General features: G+C 50.1%; 1 protein-coding gene across 3 annotated transcripts in view; it reads left to right on the top strand.

The window, feature by feature from the left end:
- LOC106580797 (uncharacterized) overlaps positions 1 to 13453 on the top strand; it is a 35134-nt gene extending 21681 nt beyond the window's left edge. For 2 of the 3 annotated variants that reach the window (XM_014162232.3, XM_014162231.3), the window contains 13 exons: positions 2578 to 2690; positions 3537 to 3601; positions 3764 to 3891; positions 3996 to 4061; positions 4160 to 4225; positions 4379 to 4573; positions 6428 to 6521; positions 6606 to 6734; positions 6937 to 6983; positions 7107 to 7253; positions 7711 to 7911; positions 8066 to 9149; positions 9948 to 13453. In XM_014162232.3, the coding sequence (XP_014017707.1) occupies positions 2578 to 2690; positions 3537 to 3601; positions 3764 to 3891; positions 3996 to 4061; positions 4160 to 4225; positions 4379 to 4573; positions 6428 to 6521; positions 6606 to 6734; positions 6937 to 6983; positions 7107 to 7253; positions 7711 to 7911; positions 8066 to 9149; positions 9948 to 11438 (3826 nt within the window). In that variant the 3' untranslated portion in view covers positions 11439 to 13453. Of the gene's footprint in view, positions 1 to 2577; positions 2755 to 3536; positions 3602 to 3763; positions 3892 to 3995; positions 4062 to 4159; positions 4226 to 4378; positions 4574 to 6427; positions 6522 to 6605; positions 6735 to 6936; positions 6984 to 7106; positions 7254 to 7710; positions 7912 to 8065; positions 9150 to 9947 lie in introns of those variants that run through there. The other variant, XM_014162233.3, reaches the window with a different exon arrangement.
- The last annotated feature ends 95 nt before the right edge of the window (positions 13454 to 13548 follow it).

A 13548-nucleotide genomic window follows, 5' to 3' on the forward strand; every position in this document is an offset into this window, starting at 1 on the left:
TTCTAGAGCTGGATTGAAGTTGGAATCTCGACGACTCAGAGTTTCCTAGTAAGTGCAGTCAGGCTCGGGACCAATTCCGGTGAGCAGACCTAGCTTCCTCAGAGCTGCATCACAAGGACAGAGGCATTCAGTTAAAAGTACTCAGGACTATTCTGAGAGGAGGAAAATTCCACATCAGTACCACCACCTACATCAAACTCCAATCAACTGGAATGAAGATGGGGCTCCAACGCTGAAATGTAAGAAAGCAGCCTGTGTTCAAATCAAAACTACGGCTGCGTCCCAAATGGCACCCTATTCCCTACACGGGGTGTAAACGTTTAAAACATAGGGATTGTTACGGTTAACAAAAAATCCCAAAGTATTTAAAAAAAAAAAATTAAAAAATGTAAGTGCATTAATCACAAAACTACCACTAACAGGTCTCGATCATTATCATGAAAGGGAAAAATTCAACAAAAATCTAATGCAACAATTAGGGATGCACAAGATTTCAGGTGAACATATTGGAATCGGACAATATTTGCTAAAAACGGCAAAAATCGTTATCGGCCCGATGTTTAGTTTAACGCCGATGTGAAAAACCCATGTCAAAGCTGACATGCATACCTATATAACGTAGGTACATGACAATGACGCCACGTGCAACACAGCATTCCTAACCTAGCCCACAATGTCTGCTGTGTGGATCGAGCAGTCAACAAGTCGAGCAGTCATTTGAAAGAGTAAGACATTTTCAGCGAGACAACTCAAAGGTGAAATCCATTAACGCCAAGATGATGGAATTTATTGCCCTTGACAATCAACCGTTCTCTGTCGTGGGCGATGTTGGCTTTGCGACTGGTCAAGCACCAGTACACACTACCAAGTTCGCTGTTTTTCAGACCTCAGTTGTTGTGTGGGTAATATTTCACATTGGAACCAGTTACACCTCGGTGTTCTAACTAGCTAGTGGACAACAAATGCCCTCTTTGTCTACTGATCTGACTGTTGGGTTTATCTGACACAGTAAAGATGCACCTGAAGGGGATTTAATGTGCTTCATTTGAATGTGAAGTACAGTGGCTGATCAAGGCAGTCTAGGCTGTAGTTATTTATAGTCATTTAGAAAATAACAATATATTTTTAGCAACAGTAAAGAGCCACTTGACAGTGATGTATGTCTGACTACCTAGTTTTGGATTCCTACGCTGGCAGGAGGTGCAAAGCTCTTCGCTTAGGGGTCAATGTTTTATACTTGACGATGTGTCGCTGTCTGTCTGCTGGAGCTCTGTCCTGTCTGTCTGCTGCCTGCTGGACCGCTGTCCTGTCTGTTTCTGAAAGCTACTCCATCGTTTTCAAGCGTCTAGTAGCTGAAGAGACAAGGTGAATCCTATACTCTCACTCACATATACTGTACACACCATGTGAGGTGCTGCTCTCCTCCTTCCTGCCCTGTGTGGGCATGTGTTACACACCATGGTTCAGACATGATTAAACACAGCTGTACAGCAGGGGAGAGAAGTTGAGTCAAACAGAGCGTGGTATGAAGAAAGAGGAAGTGAGAGAGGTATGAAGAAAGTGAGGGATGCTGAAGTAGGAGGAAACAGCTGGGTCAGGGTTGAGTGGGTCAGGATGGGAAAGGAACTCAACCCGGCCCGAGTTTTCGCTTTGTTTTTCTTTCTTCTTCTGGTCCAGGTTCTGTGTCCCCTCACTCCTCAGATTGTACAGCGTCTCTTGCACGTCTTCCCCACTCTTCTGCTATTCGGCTGATCGTTGCTCATTTCCCCATCCCGCGTCTGTTTGTGAGGAAGGACCGGAGGACACAGACGGGATGGTACTGAGACTGTACCGCCCAGTCAACCCACGCTAGATGTGATGGTGTGGATATTGAGCAGTACTCAGGGCAGGGTTGTTACAGAAGGTTTAGCCTAGTAGCAGCTCAAGACACACTTCACATGGGGGTCAATGAGGTCCTTTGTTTTGGTAGCCTAGGCCTATATCAGTCACCTGCCACTTTTAGTCTTCAGTAGGTCTCCTCGCCCTCTAATGAGACAAGGTAAGGTCAGTGTGCCACCATGTGAGATTCTGTAGAGTATATATTCTGTGCTGTGGAGATATAGGCTACCCGCTCGTGTACGTACACACACCATATCCATCAGATGGTATCCCCTGTCGATCACGTGACCTCGCCACTTGTTCTAGTGTGGTGATGGTGTGCTGGGTACTATAGTTAATTTGATTATGTGGTACCACGGAGTGATCCCGTACATGAACTCCCACAGCGTGAGCTCTGCTCAGTCTGAGCCAGTTTTGCAGGGGGGGGGGGGCTCTGACCCTCAGCTCTACCTCCTAGCCTCCAGCTGTTAGGGGGATGCGGCCTGGCCAGAGGGGAACGTTGTGTTCTTTGTTGGAGTGCACGTGGCTCTGTCTGTTTATGAGATGTAGCCGCCTGGATCACATGCTGTTGTTGCTCTTCAGACTGGCTTATGAAGAATGAAGCTCCGTCTGTGTCTGTGTGTGTGAACCTCTAGCCCGGGAACGTTTTGTTAGCGTCTGTCTCTGGCCCCTCTGTGACCCTGTTTTCTCTCCAATCAGCATCAGCGAGAGCTTCCTGACGGTGAAGGGCGCCGCTGTCTTCCTGCCTCGGGGAAATGGCTCCTCCCCTTCCTCGGCGCCCCGCATCAGCCAGCGGCGGAACAAACACACAGGTATGCCCTCCCGCTGACTGACTGGCAACAAATCAACCAACCAACAGACAGCCATAGGACAGGGGTAAGTTCATTAGGTAAACGTTGCAGATGGACATGTCACAAATAGAACCAACATGATTCTTTACTTCACATGTCAGAGAAGCCTGTCTGTTCAGTTCTTTACAACATAGAAATGTTCCACAACGTTGTCCTGCTGAACGCGCCTCAATTCTCAACACAGACTCGTGGGAAACAGACACTGCCCCAACATGAGGCCAAACCATAGTGCTGCTTATCATTGGAATGCAGCAGGCATTCTGCAGTGTTGAGGGAACCAACACTTACTCTAAGTCACCAGAGCAAAGCTGTCCAGTTCAATTGACCCCATAGCTGTTACAATATGACACCGGTGGGCCACTGAATCCATGTTGCTTTGCCATAGAGTTGCTATTTAGGCGTGTGTTTTTCCATACCAGTGTCCTCGTGCTCAAGGGCAGAGATAATTGTTGTAAGTATGTGTACTTGTGGGAAGGCTACTCTCCGCTGGGTTTTCTGAGTTTTTCACCAGCTCTGTTATCTAGGTCTGGTACGTCCCAATGTCTGTCTTGTTTTCACTGACGAAATGTCCTTTTGGCCCTTAATTGTGGGGAAATGCTCTCAAGTGACGGACATTTCCTGTTACCTTGGCTGCATTTGAATGTAAATGTTTATCCGAGCTACGTTTTGGAGTTTCTAGAAGCGTTTAATCAAACACTGTCTTTTTTTGTATGTCTGCATAATGTGGACTAACTTCACCCAGAAGAGTAATGAGTAGGAGCAGATGGTGTGCAATGTGTTCTGATCTGTTTCTCTCTCCTTCCCCAGGTGACCTCCAGCAGCACCTGCAGACCATGTTCACTGTGCTGCGGCCAGAAGACAGCATCCGCCTGGTACGTCTCGTCGTACATCAAGTTCAAATGTGAAATTCATGATGTTTCATTGACATGGCAGACAAATGAGTCTGACTATTCTGATAAGTACTTCCAAATGCAGAGGGATTGACCAGAGGATATTTATTCTCCCTCCCTCCCTCTCTCCCGTTTTCCCATAAGGCTGTGCGCCTGGAGAGTGCGTACGCTCAGCCTCAGTGCACGCGTTACATGGTGGTGGTGTCCACCAATGGGAGACAGGACACTGAGGAGAGCGTGGTGCTGGGCCTGGACTTTGGCTCTTCAGACAGGTTAGTAGTGAGTACCACTCCATGCAGTGTGTGTTAGCGAGACCCACCTCTTTGGAGTGTGTGTGTGTGTGTGTGGCATCTTTAACAGCTGTCTCCTCCTGCAGCTCATGCACAATGGGGCTGGTTCTACCTCTGTGGAGCGACACACTGATCCACTTGGACGGAGATGGGTAAGAAGAGCAATACGACACCCGTTTCCTCCTTCCTGCATTTACTGTAGTTCTTCTGCCCAGTGGGACTGTCACATAACCTGTCTGTGTCTCTGTAGGGGCTTCAGTGTGTCCACGGTCAACAGGGTCCATGTCTTCAAACCGGTCTCTGTCCAGGCCATGTGGTGAGCGCGCCTCCTTTCTCTCCTGCCATCTCATCCCCCTCTCTTTTACTCTGACTTGTCCCCTCTTTTATCTGTTGGTTTATCCTGTTATTCATCTTTCTTTCTCCCGTTCTCTCCTTCCTCTTCTTCCCTCTCCACCTGTGCCCCCCCCAGGTCTGCCCTGCAGTCGCTCCACAAGGCGTGTGAGGTGGCCCGCTGTCACAACTACTACCCCAGCAGTCTGTTCCTGACCTGGGTCAGCTACTACCAGAGCCAAGTCTCCTCCGACCAGGTCTGCATCAACGAGTGGAACGCCATGCAGGACGTCCAGTCCCACCGCGCCGACTCGCCCGTCCTCTTCACTGACGTGTGAGTGTACCAGTCTCTCTCTCACTCTCTCACTCTCTCACTCTCTCACTCTCTCACTCACACTCACACTCTCTCTCACAGCAATTGGGAAAGTCTTGTGTGGGGTAAGTCACATGGACTTCTCTCCCAAAGAAAACAACATTGCCCAATTACCAGTGCAGTGTCATCTGCTTCCATTGTTGCCACAACACCCAGCTTCAGGCAGACTTCCCAAGACCCCCTGCGACCTTTGCCTTAGAGACCAGAGGTCAAACACGTACAGAGCTCTGAGCGCTACCTCGTCATGACCGAGGTATCAATCTCCTGTAGCAGAAAGATGCAGCTCAGAAGTCTGTATTAGCGGGGGAAATTCCCCACCCAGACGCTGTCACGTGTGCCTGCTCGTTTAGGGGGGCCTGTCTATAACGCCAGAACTCTGCTTGCGTGCCAGCAGAGTCGAAAATAGCCCCCTCTCCGTGACCGCTTTAGTTATGCATGGAAAGAGTTGCTAGACAGATAGGTAGACGAGCGAGCGGGCGGATGGACGGAAGCAGGTGGCCCAGGGCAGTCGTAGCGAAGGGGAGGATGGAGGGGTAATTGAGTAGAAATAATAGCACTCGACACGTTGGAAGACATTTTAAGAGGTCAAAACCAAACTGTTTTAAAGGTATTTTACTGGAGAGATAAGGAGCGGTAAGCCTCTGGATTGACATCCAACGGCCCAGCTAGCTTTAAGCCTAGCCATGCAGGCACAGTTGAAAGACGTGCACGGACACACACACCCTGGTTAAGCTTGAGTACTTTGCACACACTTAAAGGCAGACAATGCGAGTGTTAGTCAACCTTGTTGGGGTCACTGCCAAAGCTGAGATACCTGTCTGACAGACATCATATTTGCCTTTGCTCTTTGCACATTCATTTTATTCACTATTGAGGGCTCACTCTGACGTGGAGGATTTTACCCACATTTGTCACCCGCAAATATGTGTGTTTGTGTATAGGTTGAATGTGTGCAATTGCATACAGTGTAGTGCTTACGATTGTAGTGTGTTGGGGTCAATTCCATTTCAATTCAGGTGTTCAACTGATACTCCAATGGATTCCAATTCCGAGTTTACCTGAATTAACTGAGTTCAAATGAAATCGACCCCTACCCTTATGTTCATTGGCACATGGGTGAGTGTTATTCAGAGAGGTCAGGCACCTCTGGCATAGCCAGTAACCCAACCCTGGCAGTAGCTCGGTCTCTTGGAAGATGCAACATGTTCCAAGTTCCCCAAGTCCCCAAACCCTTTCCTCAAGAGGCCAATCAAGTCTTTGTTTCTATAAACAAGCTGCCCCTGGCTCTTTCCGATGTTCCAATAAGGACGCGACATAATAATAAGCATGACGGGTTATCAGACTGGGACAACAACACAAAGTCCCAACACACTTCTGCTGCTGCACAATCATGTTGACTGTTGTGGGAGCGTAGCTACTGACCTACGTTGCGGTGTGAATTGTGAAGAGGTGATTTGGTAGGAGAGGGAGTGGGGGGGGGGGAGAAGAGGGTCTCAAGGGACCTAATCAGGGCATGTTGCCCTTAGCGCTGCACAAGTGGCTAAATGTGTCCTCTAGATGCAGTTAGAGAGAGGAGAGGGTAGGGACTTTTCATTAAAACAAGAACATAAAATCTAGACTTCAACTGAGTTCTGTGGTTTTGTATGATGTGGAGACTCTGCTCTTATCAAACCAGAGGCACTTAGTGGCTTCCTCACTAGTCATATTTAGTGTTGTGTGAAGCTCTTCTGGGCGAGAGAGCCCCCACAACCCTCCGAGGTAGACTGAGGGAGGTAGACTGAGGGATGTGTCCTGAGGGTGTTTGTGTGTCCACAGGCCCACAGAGAGGGAGCGCACGGAGAGGTTGATCAAGACTCGCCTCAGAGAGATCATGATGCAGAAAGACCTGGAGAATGTCACCTCTAAAGAGGTGGGTTGAAGACCTTGTCACACACTCAACGGGTTCTCTACGGGTTCTCTACGGGTTCTAATGGGCTCTCTACTGGTTCGTCAGATTCGCACAGAGCTGGAGATGCAGATGGTGTGCAACCTTCGGGAGTTCAAGGAGTTTATTGACAACGAGATGATCGTCATCCTGGGTCAGATGGACAGCCCCACAGAGATCTTTGACCATGTTTACCTGGTAAGAACATAGTCAAGGACTGCATGGCACCCTATTCCCTATATAGTGCACTACTTTAGACAAGGACTGGCACCCTATTCCCTATATAGTGCACTACTTTTAAGTCACCTTCCTCTTTTTGTCCCTTTTTCTGCCTGTTTGTCTCTCTGCTGATTAACCTTACAGATATGTCGAGTTTGACTTAATTCTGTTTTGTATCCAGGGCTCTGAGTGGAATGCTTCCAACTTGGAGGAGCTGCAGACCAGCGGGTAAGAGACCATTCTGAGTTGTCTATCATCATGTCAGACTGTTGGTTACTGTGACAGTTGCAGCACAGTTTCAATACGGAGTCGAAGTTCCAGCGAGTGACGTTCTCTGTTTCACTCCTTCAGTGTGAGGTACATCCTCAACGTGACGCGGGAGATCGACAACTTCTTCCCAGGCATGTTTGAGTACCACAACATCCGCGTGTACGACGAGGAGGCCACCAACCTGCTGGAGTACTGGAACGACACCTACAAGTTCATCACCAAGGCCAGGTAAGATCTCTGATTTGATGCACTTCATTAGGTGTCCGTGAGTGTCTTGAAAATGTATTATTATTAAATAGGTTTCAGGGGATTCTCTTTAATTTTATAACTTTTTTTGTTAAGTTTCATTTTTTGCATTTTTGTTTTTAGCACTGTTATTTTTATGAAGTTATGAATGATCAGGGGTATTCAACTCTTACCCTACGAGGTCCAGAGCCTGCTGGCTTTCTGTTCTACCTGATCATTAATTGCACCTGTTGTCCCAGGTCTAAATCAGTCCCTGATTAGAGGGCAACAATGAAAACAAGCAGTGGAACTGGCTTCGAGGTCCAGAGTTGAGTTTACCATAAGACACTATATCAATACAAGATACAATACTGTGTATCATAATCAGTTTGTCTTCTGCATCTCTCTTTGTCCTCTTCACTCCCTCTCCTCTAACCCGTGTCCTGTGTTCCCCTATTAGGAAAGCAGGGGCTAAGTGCCTAGTCCACTGTAAGATGGGTGTGAGTCGCTCGGCCTCCACGGTGATAGCTTACGCCATGAAGGAGTACGGCTGGGACCTGGAGAGGGCCTTCGACTACGTCAAGGAGCGCCGCGGCGTCACCAAGCCCAACCCCTCCTTCATGAAGCAGCTGGAGGAGTACCAGGGTATCCTGCTGGCCAGGTAGGCAGCTCTCACATTCTGGGCCCCACACATGGCTCTCACATTCTGGGCCCCACACATAGCTCTCACATTCTGGGCCCCACACACAGCTCTCACATTCTGGGCACCACACACAGCTCTCACACAGACACCTTTCCTCCTCCTTTCTCCGCAGTAAACAGAGGCACAACAAGTTGTGGCGCTCCCACTCGGACAGCGACCTCTCAGAGCGCCACGAGGCTCCGCTGTGTAAGACGGGCCCTCACAGCCACACCCTGGGCCTCTCGGAACCACACAACAACAATGGCCCCACGCCCTCCCTGCAACACTTCCTGCTCCAGGCGCTTGGTGCCGCCAATGACCCCGACAACAAGACCGAGGGCTCCCACATCTCAGACACACAGTCAGAGCCCGTCCGACTCACCCGCTCACACTCCCACTCCCCTGGCCTGCCAGCCTCCAACGGTTTGTGTGACTCCCGGGAGAGCCTCTTTTCTCGAGGGCGAGGACCCCGCAAGGACTCCTTCCTCCCGCTGGCAGTCACGGTGGTGCCCGAGGAGAGAACGGACAACTCTGCTCTGGTGGGGGTGGCCGTGACTGTGCCAATCACCGCCGTCCCCCATCCTCCCCCCTCGCTGCATATCCTCCCTCCTTCTCCCTTCCCCCAGCCACTGGCCAAACCCCTCCATCTAGGTTTGAGCACACAGCTGTCCAGTCCTGTGCCTAAACAGAAATCCCAGCGTGTAGAGCTGACCCTGGATCTGCCTGACCTCAGCAGCTCGGAGGTCGTATCTCAGGCCACCCTGGAGTCCAGCGATGACTCGGACACCCTGGGACGCTCCCTGTCAGACCCGCTGAGCGAGAGGGGGGACAGTGTCAGTATGATGTCCCCAGGGACCCCCATGGCCGTGAGCCCTCTCACTCCAACAGCGCCTCGGTCTTTAGGACCCTACGCCAACGATGACAACAACAACCCCAGCGGGAGCGGTGACACAGACACTATCCCCGCTAACCCTGTCGACGCCACATGCATCACCGCGTCCTCCAACCTCGGCACGGACAGCATCGACTTCTTCAGCGCCCGTGAGAAATTCCTGGGCCTGTCCCAAGACGGGAAGACCCGGACTCTTTCCGAGCAGATGGCTCAGCGGACGCCTCAGTCACGGTGCCCCAGCCAGGAGCTGCAGCCGCTGTCCCCCGAGAACCCTGCTGGTGCACTGCCACCACTGCCAAGCACAGAGGAAGAGGAGCAGGGAAAGGTGAGGCGGCCATTTAAGTTTATTTACGTGAAATTTCAATGATGAATGCCTTCCTCTTGTAGAGTGCCATCTATCTAATGCCTTCAGAGCTCCACAGCCCTGCTGAGAGTTACTGAGTGATTTTAAACAAGATTGACTGTCTCCATTGAGGATTGTAATCGAATTAATTGTGATCTAATTCACTAATCCATTAGATAGGGATGTAGCAACACAATGATATGTCTTTGGGGATGGTTTGTACAATACTGCCACCTATTGGCAGTATTGCGGCGGCAGCGTAGCCTAGTGGTTAGAGTGTTGGACTAGTAACGGAAAGGTTGGAAGACCGAATCCCGAGCTGACAAGGTACATATCTGTTGTTCTGCCCCTGAACAAGGCAGTTAACCCACTGTTCCTAGGCTGTCATTGAAAATAAGAATATTTTCTTAACTGACTTGCCTAGTTAACTAAAGGTACAAATTAGAAGTATCGGGGTTCTACATATCAAACGTCTCAGACGAGGGAGTGCTGATTTAGGATCAGTTCTGCCTTTTCGATCACAATGAAAAAGATTATCTTGACAGGGGGACCTGATCCTAGATCAGCCCTCTGAGGCGCTTGATACATACGGCCCCAGTCCTTTTGAGACAGCCGTTGTCGACAGACTTTGTAATAGTGGTGTCGTTCTCTTTTTTTTTTTTTTTTTTTTTCCTATAAAATGTCATTTGGTAGCGTTTAGTGACGCCCCCAGCATTAATACACAGCTAACTGTGCTTAGCTATCATCCAAACCATTCTCTCTGTTCCGTCTCTATCTCAGAGTTCCCCCCATACGGAGGACGGTAGCGACCGAGCCAGTCACGAAAAAGCCTCGTCGCCTCCCCATCACGAGAACGGGGTGTCAGTCCGCCATATTGTCACGGAGATAGAGTCCATATCCCACCCGCCGGCGGCGCCCCTCTCCTCCAGCCAGCCGGCCCCCCGCAGCCCCCAGCAGCTGCACCCAGACGACCGGGACGAGGAGACCCCATTGACCTCGCCCTCCTCCTACCCACAATCCCCCTCCACGCCTCTGTCGGATTGGCCGACCGGCTCGGTGCGCAGGGCCACCAAACAGCTGGAGCAGAGGCTGAGGCAGGAGCTGGACTTAGCTCTCAGCAACACGTCTACCCAACGCTCCCCTCTCCACTCTCCCAGTGCAGAGTTCCACCCCACGGGCTCCCCTCTCCATACGCCAAGCACGGACTGCCCACCCCTCCTCGCTCCTACCACAGACTGCCCCAAGCAGCGTAGGCCTACCCCTGATCCTGAGCAAGGAAGAACTCTGAACGAGGCGTTCACTGTGTCGGCAGAGCCCAAAGGAGAGACGGAGCAGGGAGGGTTTGTCGTCTCAGACATGGACGTTGCCCCAGCCCCTTCCTTCTCTCACTACCCAGATGCCAGCCACACCCCTGAGCCCATCCCAATCATCGCATGTTCTTCTCTAGCGCCATCTAGGGTCCAGCCCCAGACCCCCCCTGCACTGCTGTGGCTGGAGGGGGTGACGGCCCTTGACTCAGACACGGATGGCCCCTCCCCTCCCCCGCCCCACGATGGAAGGCTGGCCCTGGCACGCAGCAGTGAGGAGCTGGAGAAGATCCAGGAGACTCTGAGGGAGCTGCAGGCCTTCCTGTACGAGGCGGGGGGCCTGGGGGCTGGAGAGAGACCTGGTCAGGGGCAGCATCACAGGGAGACTCCCGTGTGGCAGAGGGCCATGGAGATCGAGGCGCGGATCCGCCAAGCGGGCCTCACGCCCCCCTCCTTGATGAAGCGCTCAGCCTCGCTGGCCAAGCTGGACTGCCTGGAGCTGTCAGCCAACGACCTGAGTGACTGGGACCTACGGCCCACCACCGCCAGCCCTCACGGACCCCCATTGATGCCCACCCCTCACCCCTGCTCCCACCATCACCCCAGCCCAGACGATGTCTCCAAGAAGCAGCGGGTGTTGTCCCGCAGCCCCCCCACCACCTACAGGGCCCCCCTAGGGGGGGTGTTCCCACTGGACTCAGACAGGACTGATAGGGGCTCCCAGAGTGCAGGGAGTGATCCTCCCTGTCTCTCCTCACCTCCATGTCTTGTTCTTCAAGGGGAGGAGGAGCTAGAGACAGACCCCTCCCCCCGGCTCACCCGCACCCAGTCCCCGGCGAGCGCTCCCGACGTCACTATGACAACCGCGCTGCAGCAACCCCGCGGGAAGAGTCACCCGCTGCGGCGGCTCCGCAAGGCTGCCGACAAGAAACGGACTGCCACTGTTCTCTACCACACCATGTGACCTCACTGCACTCGGCCCTAGGCCGAGGGTGTCTGAGTGTGAATGCGTGCGAGTGTGTGTGGTGTCCTAGGCCCGACATGTGCACTATGTCCAGACTGTCCCCCTTGGGCCCTTGTCTGTAGTGTGTGTGTGTGCACTGACTAGCTGTGTTGGACTCTATGTAATCTGTTAGTGTTCAGGTGAATGCTGACTCTGGAGGTTTGTTACTGTAGGTGCTTATCCCCCCCCTTATGGTTTCTAAAACAGTTGTAATTTTTACAATTAAAAAGAGGGGGCTGTTTCTCAAAAAACATGCACTTTACTCTCTTGTTTTTACCTTTTTTTAAAGTTTTTTTTTTAAAGTTTTTACCTGGGGAGTGTTTTTGCACTGAATCTATGGTAGCCTGTCTGTAAGTCACATCTTTTATTCTTCTTTTCAACAAGACAACGTTGATCTTTTATTTTTTTATCCTATTCTTAGCTGTGACTATTAAAGAAACAAAAGTACATATATCATGACTCCTATGATTCCTTATTGAAATCAAGAGGATGTTTTTTTAGGAGATCCTCCTGGGGTGCACTGCGTTCAGTTGTCAACGCTGTGGAGTGTTGCAGATAGAAATGTCCTGAATAGAAACGACATGGTTCCTTAGTCTACATGTTAGTCATGTTTGTTCCACATAACATATTTCTATGTGAACAATCCTCAAAGTTGTGCCCTGCTGAACTCAGCTCTGTTTCAACAGCCCCGCCTTATGTTGATCTGTCTTTACATCCCCCATGTGGACAGGACAGGAAGTGCCAGTAAAGTTGGGGGGGGGGGGGGGACACTGGTTTTCCGTGAATCCTATCTCCTCACCTTCCTCTCAAACGTATTGGAGAAGGTCCAAGGTCCCACTCTAAAGTTTTAATCCAATGTGTTTTGAGAAATATCCAGCCTCTACATGTAAGTGATGTTTCCTTAAGGTAGTGAAGTCTGCACTGTAGAATATTTAACGCTGACGATGTGACTCCTCCGGTTCATCCATTCTTAATTAAAATAGTCTCGGATTTAGGTTTCCAGCCTCCCAGATGACGTAGACCCCTGTGTAGATCAGACGCTATTGTACTGGAAAGCTTTCAAATAATCTGCCTCGTGTGAATGAACCGTAAAGCCTGCCCCTAAAACTCAGTAGTTTAACTAAAATGTTGAAATAGTACACCAAAACATTTTTAATGGCTTTATTATGGAAGTTCAATATGTTCCCTCCAATGTCAATAACGGAGAGGAAAGTGTTTTAAATGAGGTGTCTCATCCTTGGTGCAGATGTTTTGGTTTAGCTCCCGCCTGTATACTGGAGATGTTTACGTCCCAAATGGCACCCTATTCACTACATAGTGCACAACTTTTTGGCTATGGCCATATGGGCCCCGGTCAAAACTAGTGCACTATATAGGGAATGGGGTGGCATTTCGCATTTGGGACTCATTATTTATCCTCTCCGTCTTTTTAAGGATTCTCCACGCGTTTGCAGCACTGAGCCCCTCTTAGCGGTTTTAATGTTGTTCATCGAGGTTGCCACTATTCCAGACTGCCGACAGCTGAATCATATTGGAATTCTTTGGCTGGATGCTACATATAATAGCACACTTCATTGCAGTGTTGTCTTTCCAAAATAACAGGAGCCAAAGGGCCCTTGGTTGTCACTAAACTGTTACCCGTGGCGTGAAATGTCAAGTACGTTGAAGCGCCGCCAGCAAAATCAGATTTGTTTTTAAAGATGGTGGATGTGAATGCCGCTCAAAACAGCCCCTCTGTCTAGTTCCTAGGCTGTGCTTGTGCTGTGCTTTCACTTCTGTCAGTTGGTGAGCTGGCTTGGAGTTAGGGTATCAATCACCCAATTATGTGTATAAACCCTGGTTTGCTGATGCTATGTAATGGCCAATGAGAGACTTTGAAGCCACCGGCCACCATATTGGTGCTCCTCAGAAGGAGCAGTCCTCCATAGGGATGAATGGAATTCTACAGTATTTCAATAAATGTTTCAAGGACAAAATGACATGTTTAAGCATTTCTTTGTTATAGTGGGGACAGTAACATTAGTACTCTTTATAAAAAAAAAAAAAGTTTTTAATAAATAAATAAATTTAT

This window comes from Salmo salar, chromosome 20, assembly GCF_965601325.2.
Source record: "Salmo salar chromosome 20, fSalSal1, whole genome shotgun sequence".
In the NCBI taxonomy this organism is placed as follows: Eukaryota; Metazoa; Chordata; class Actinopteri; order Salmoniformes; family Salmonidae; genus Salmo; species Salmo salar.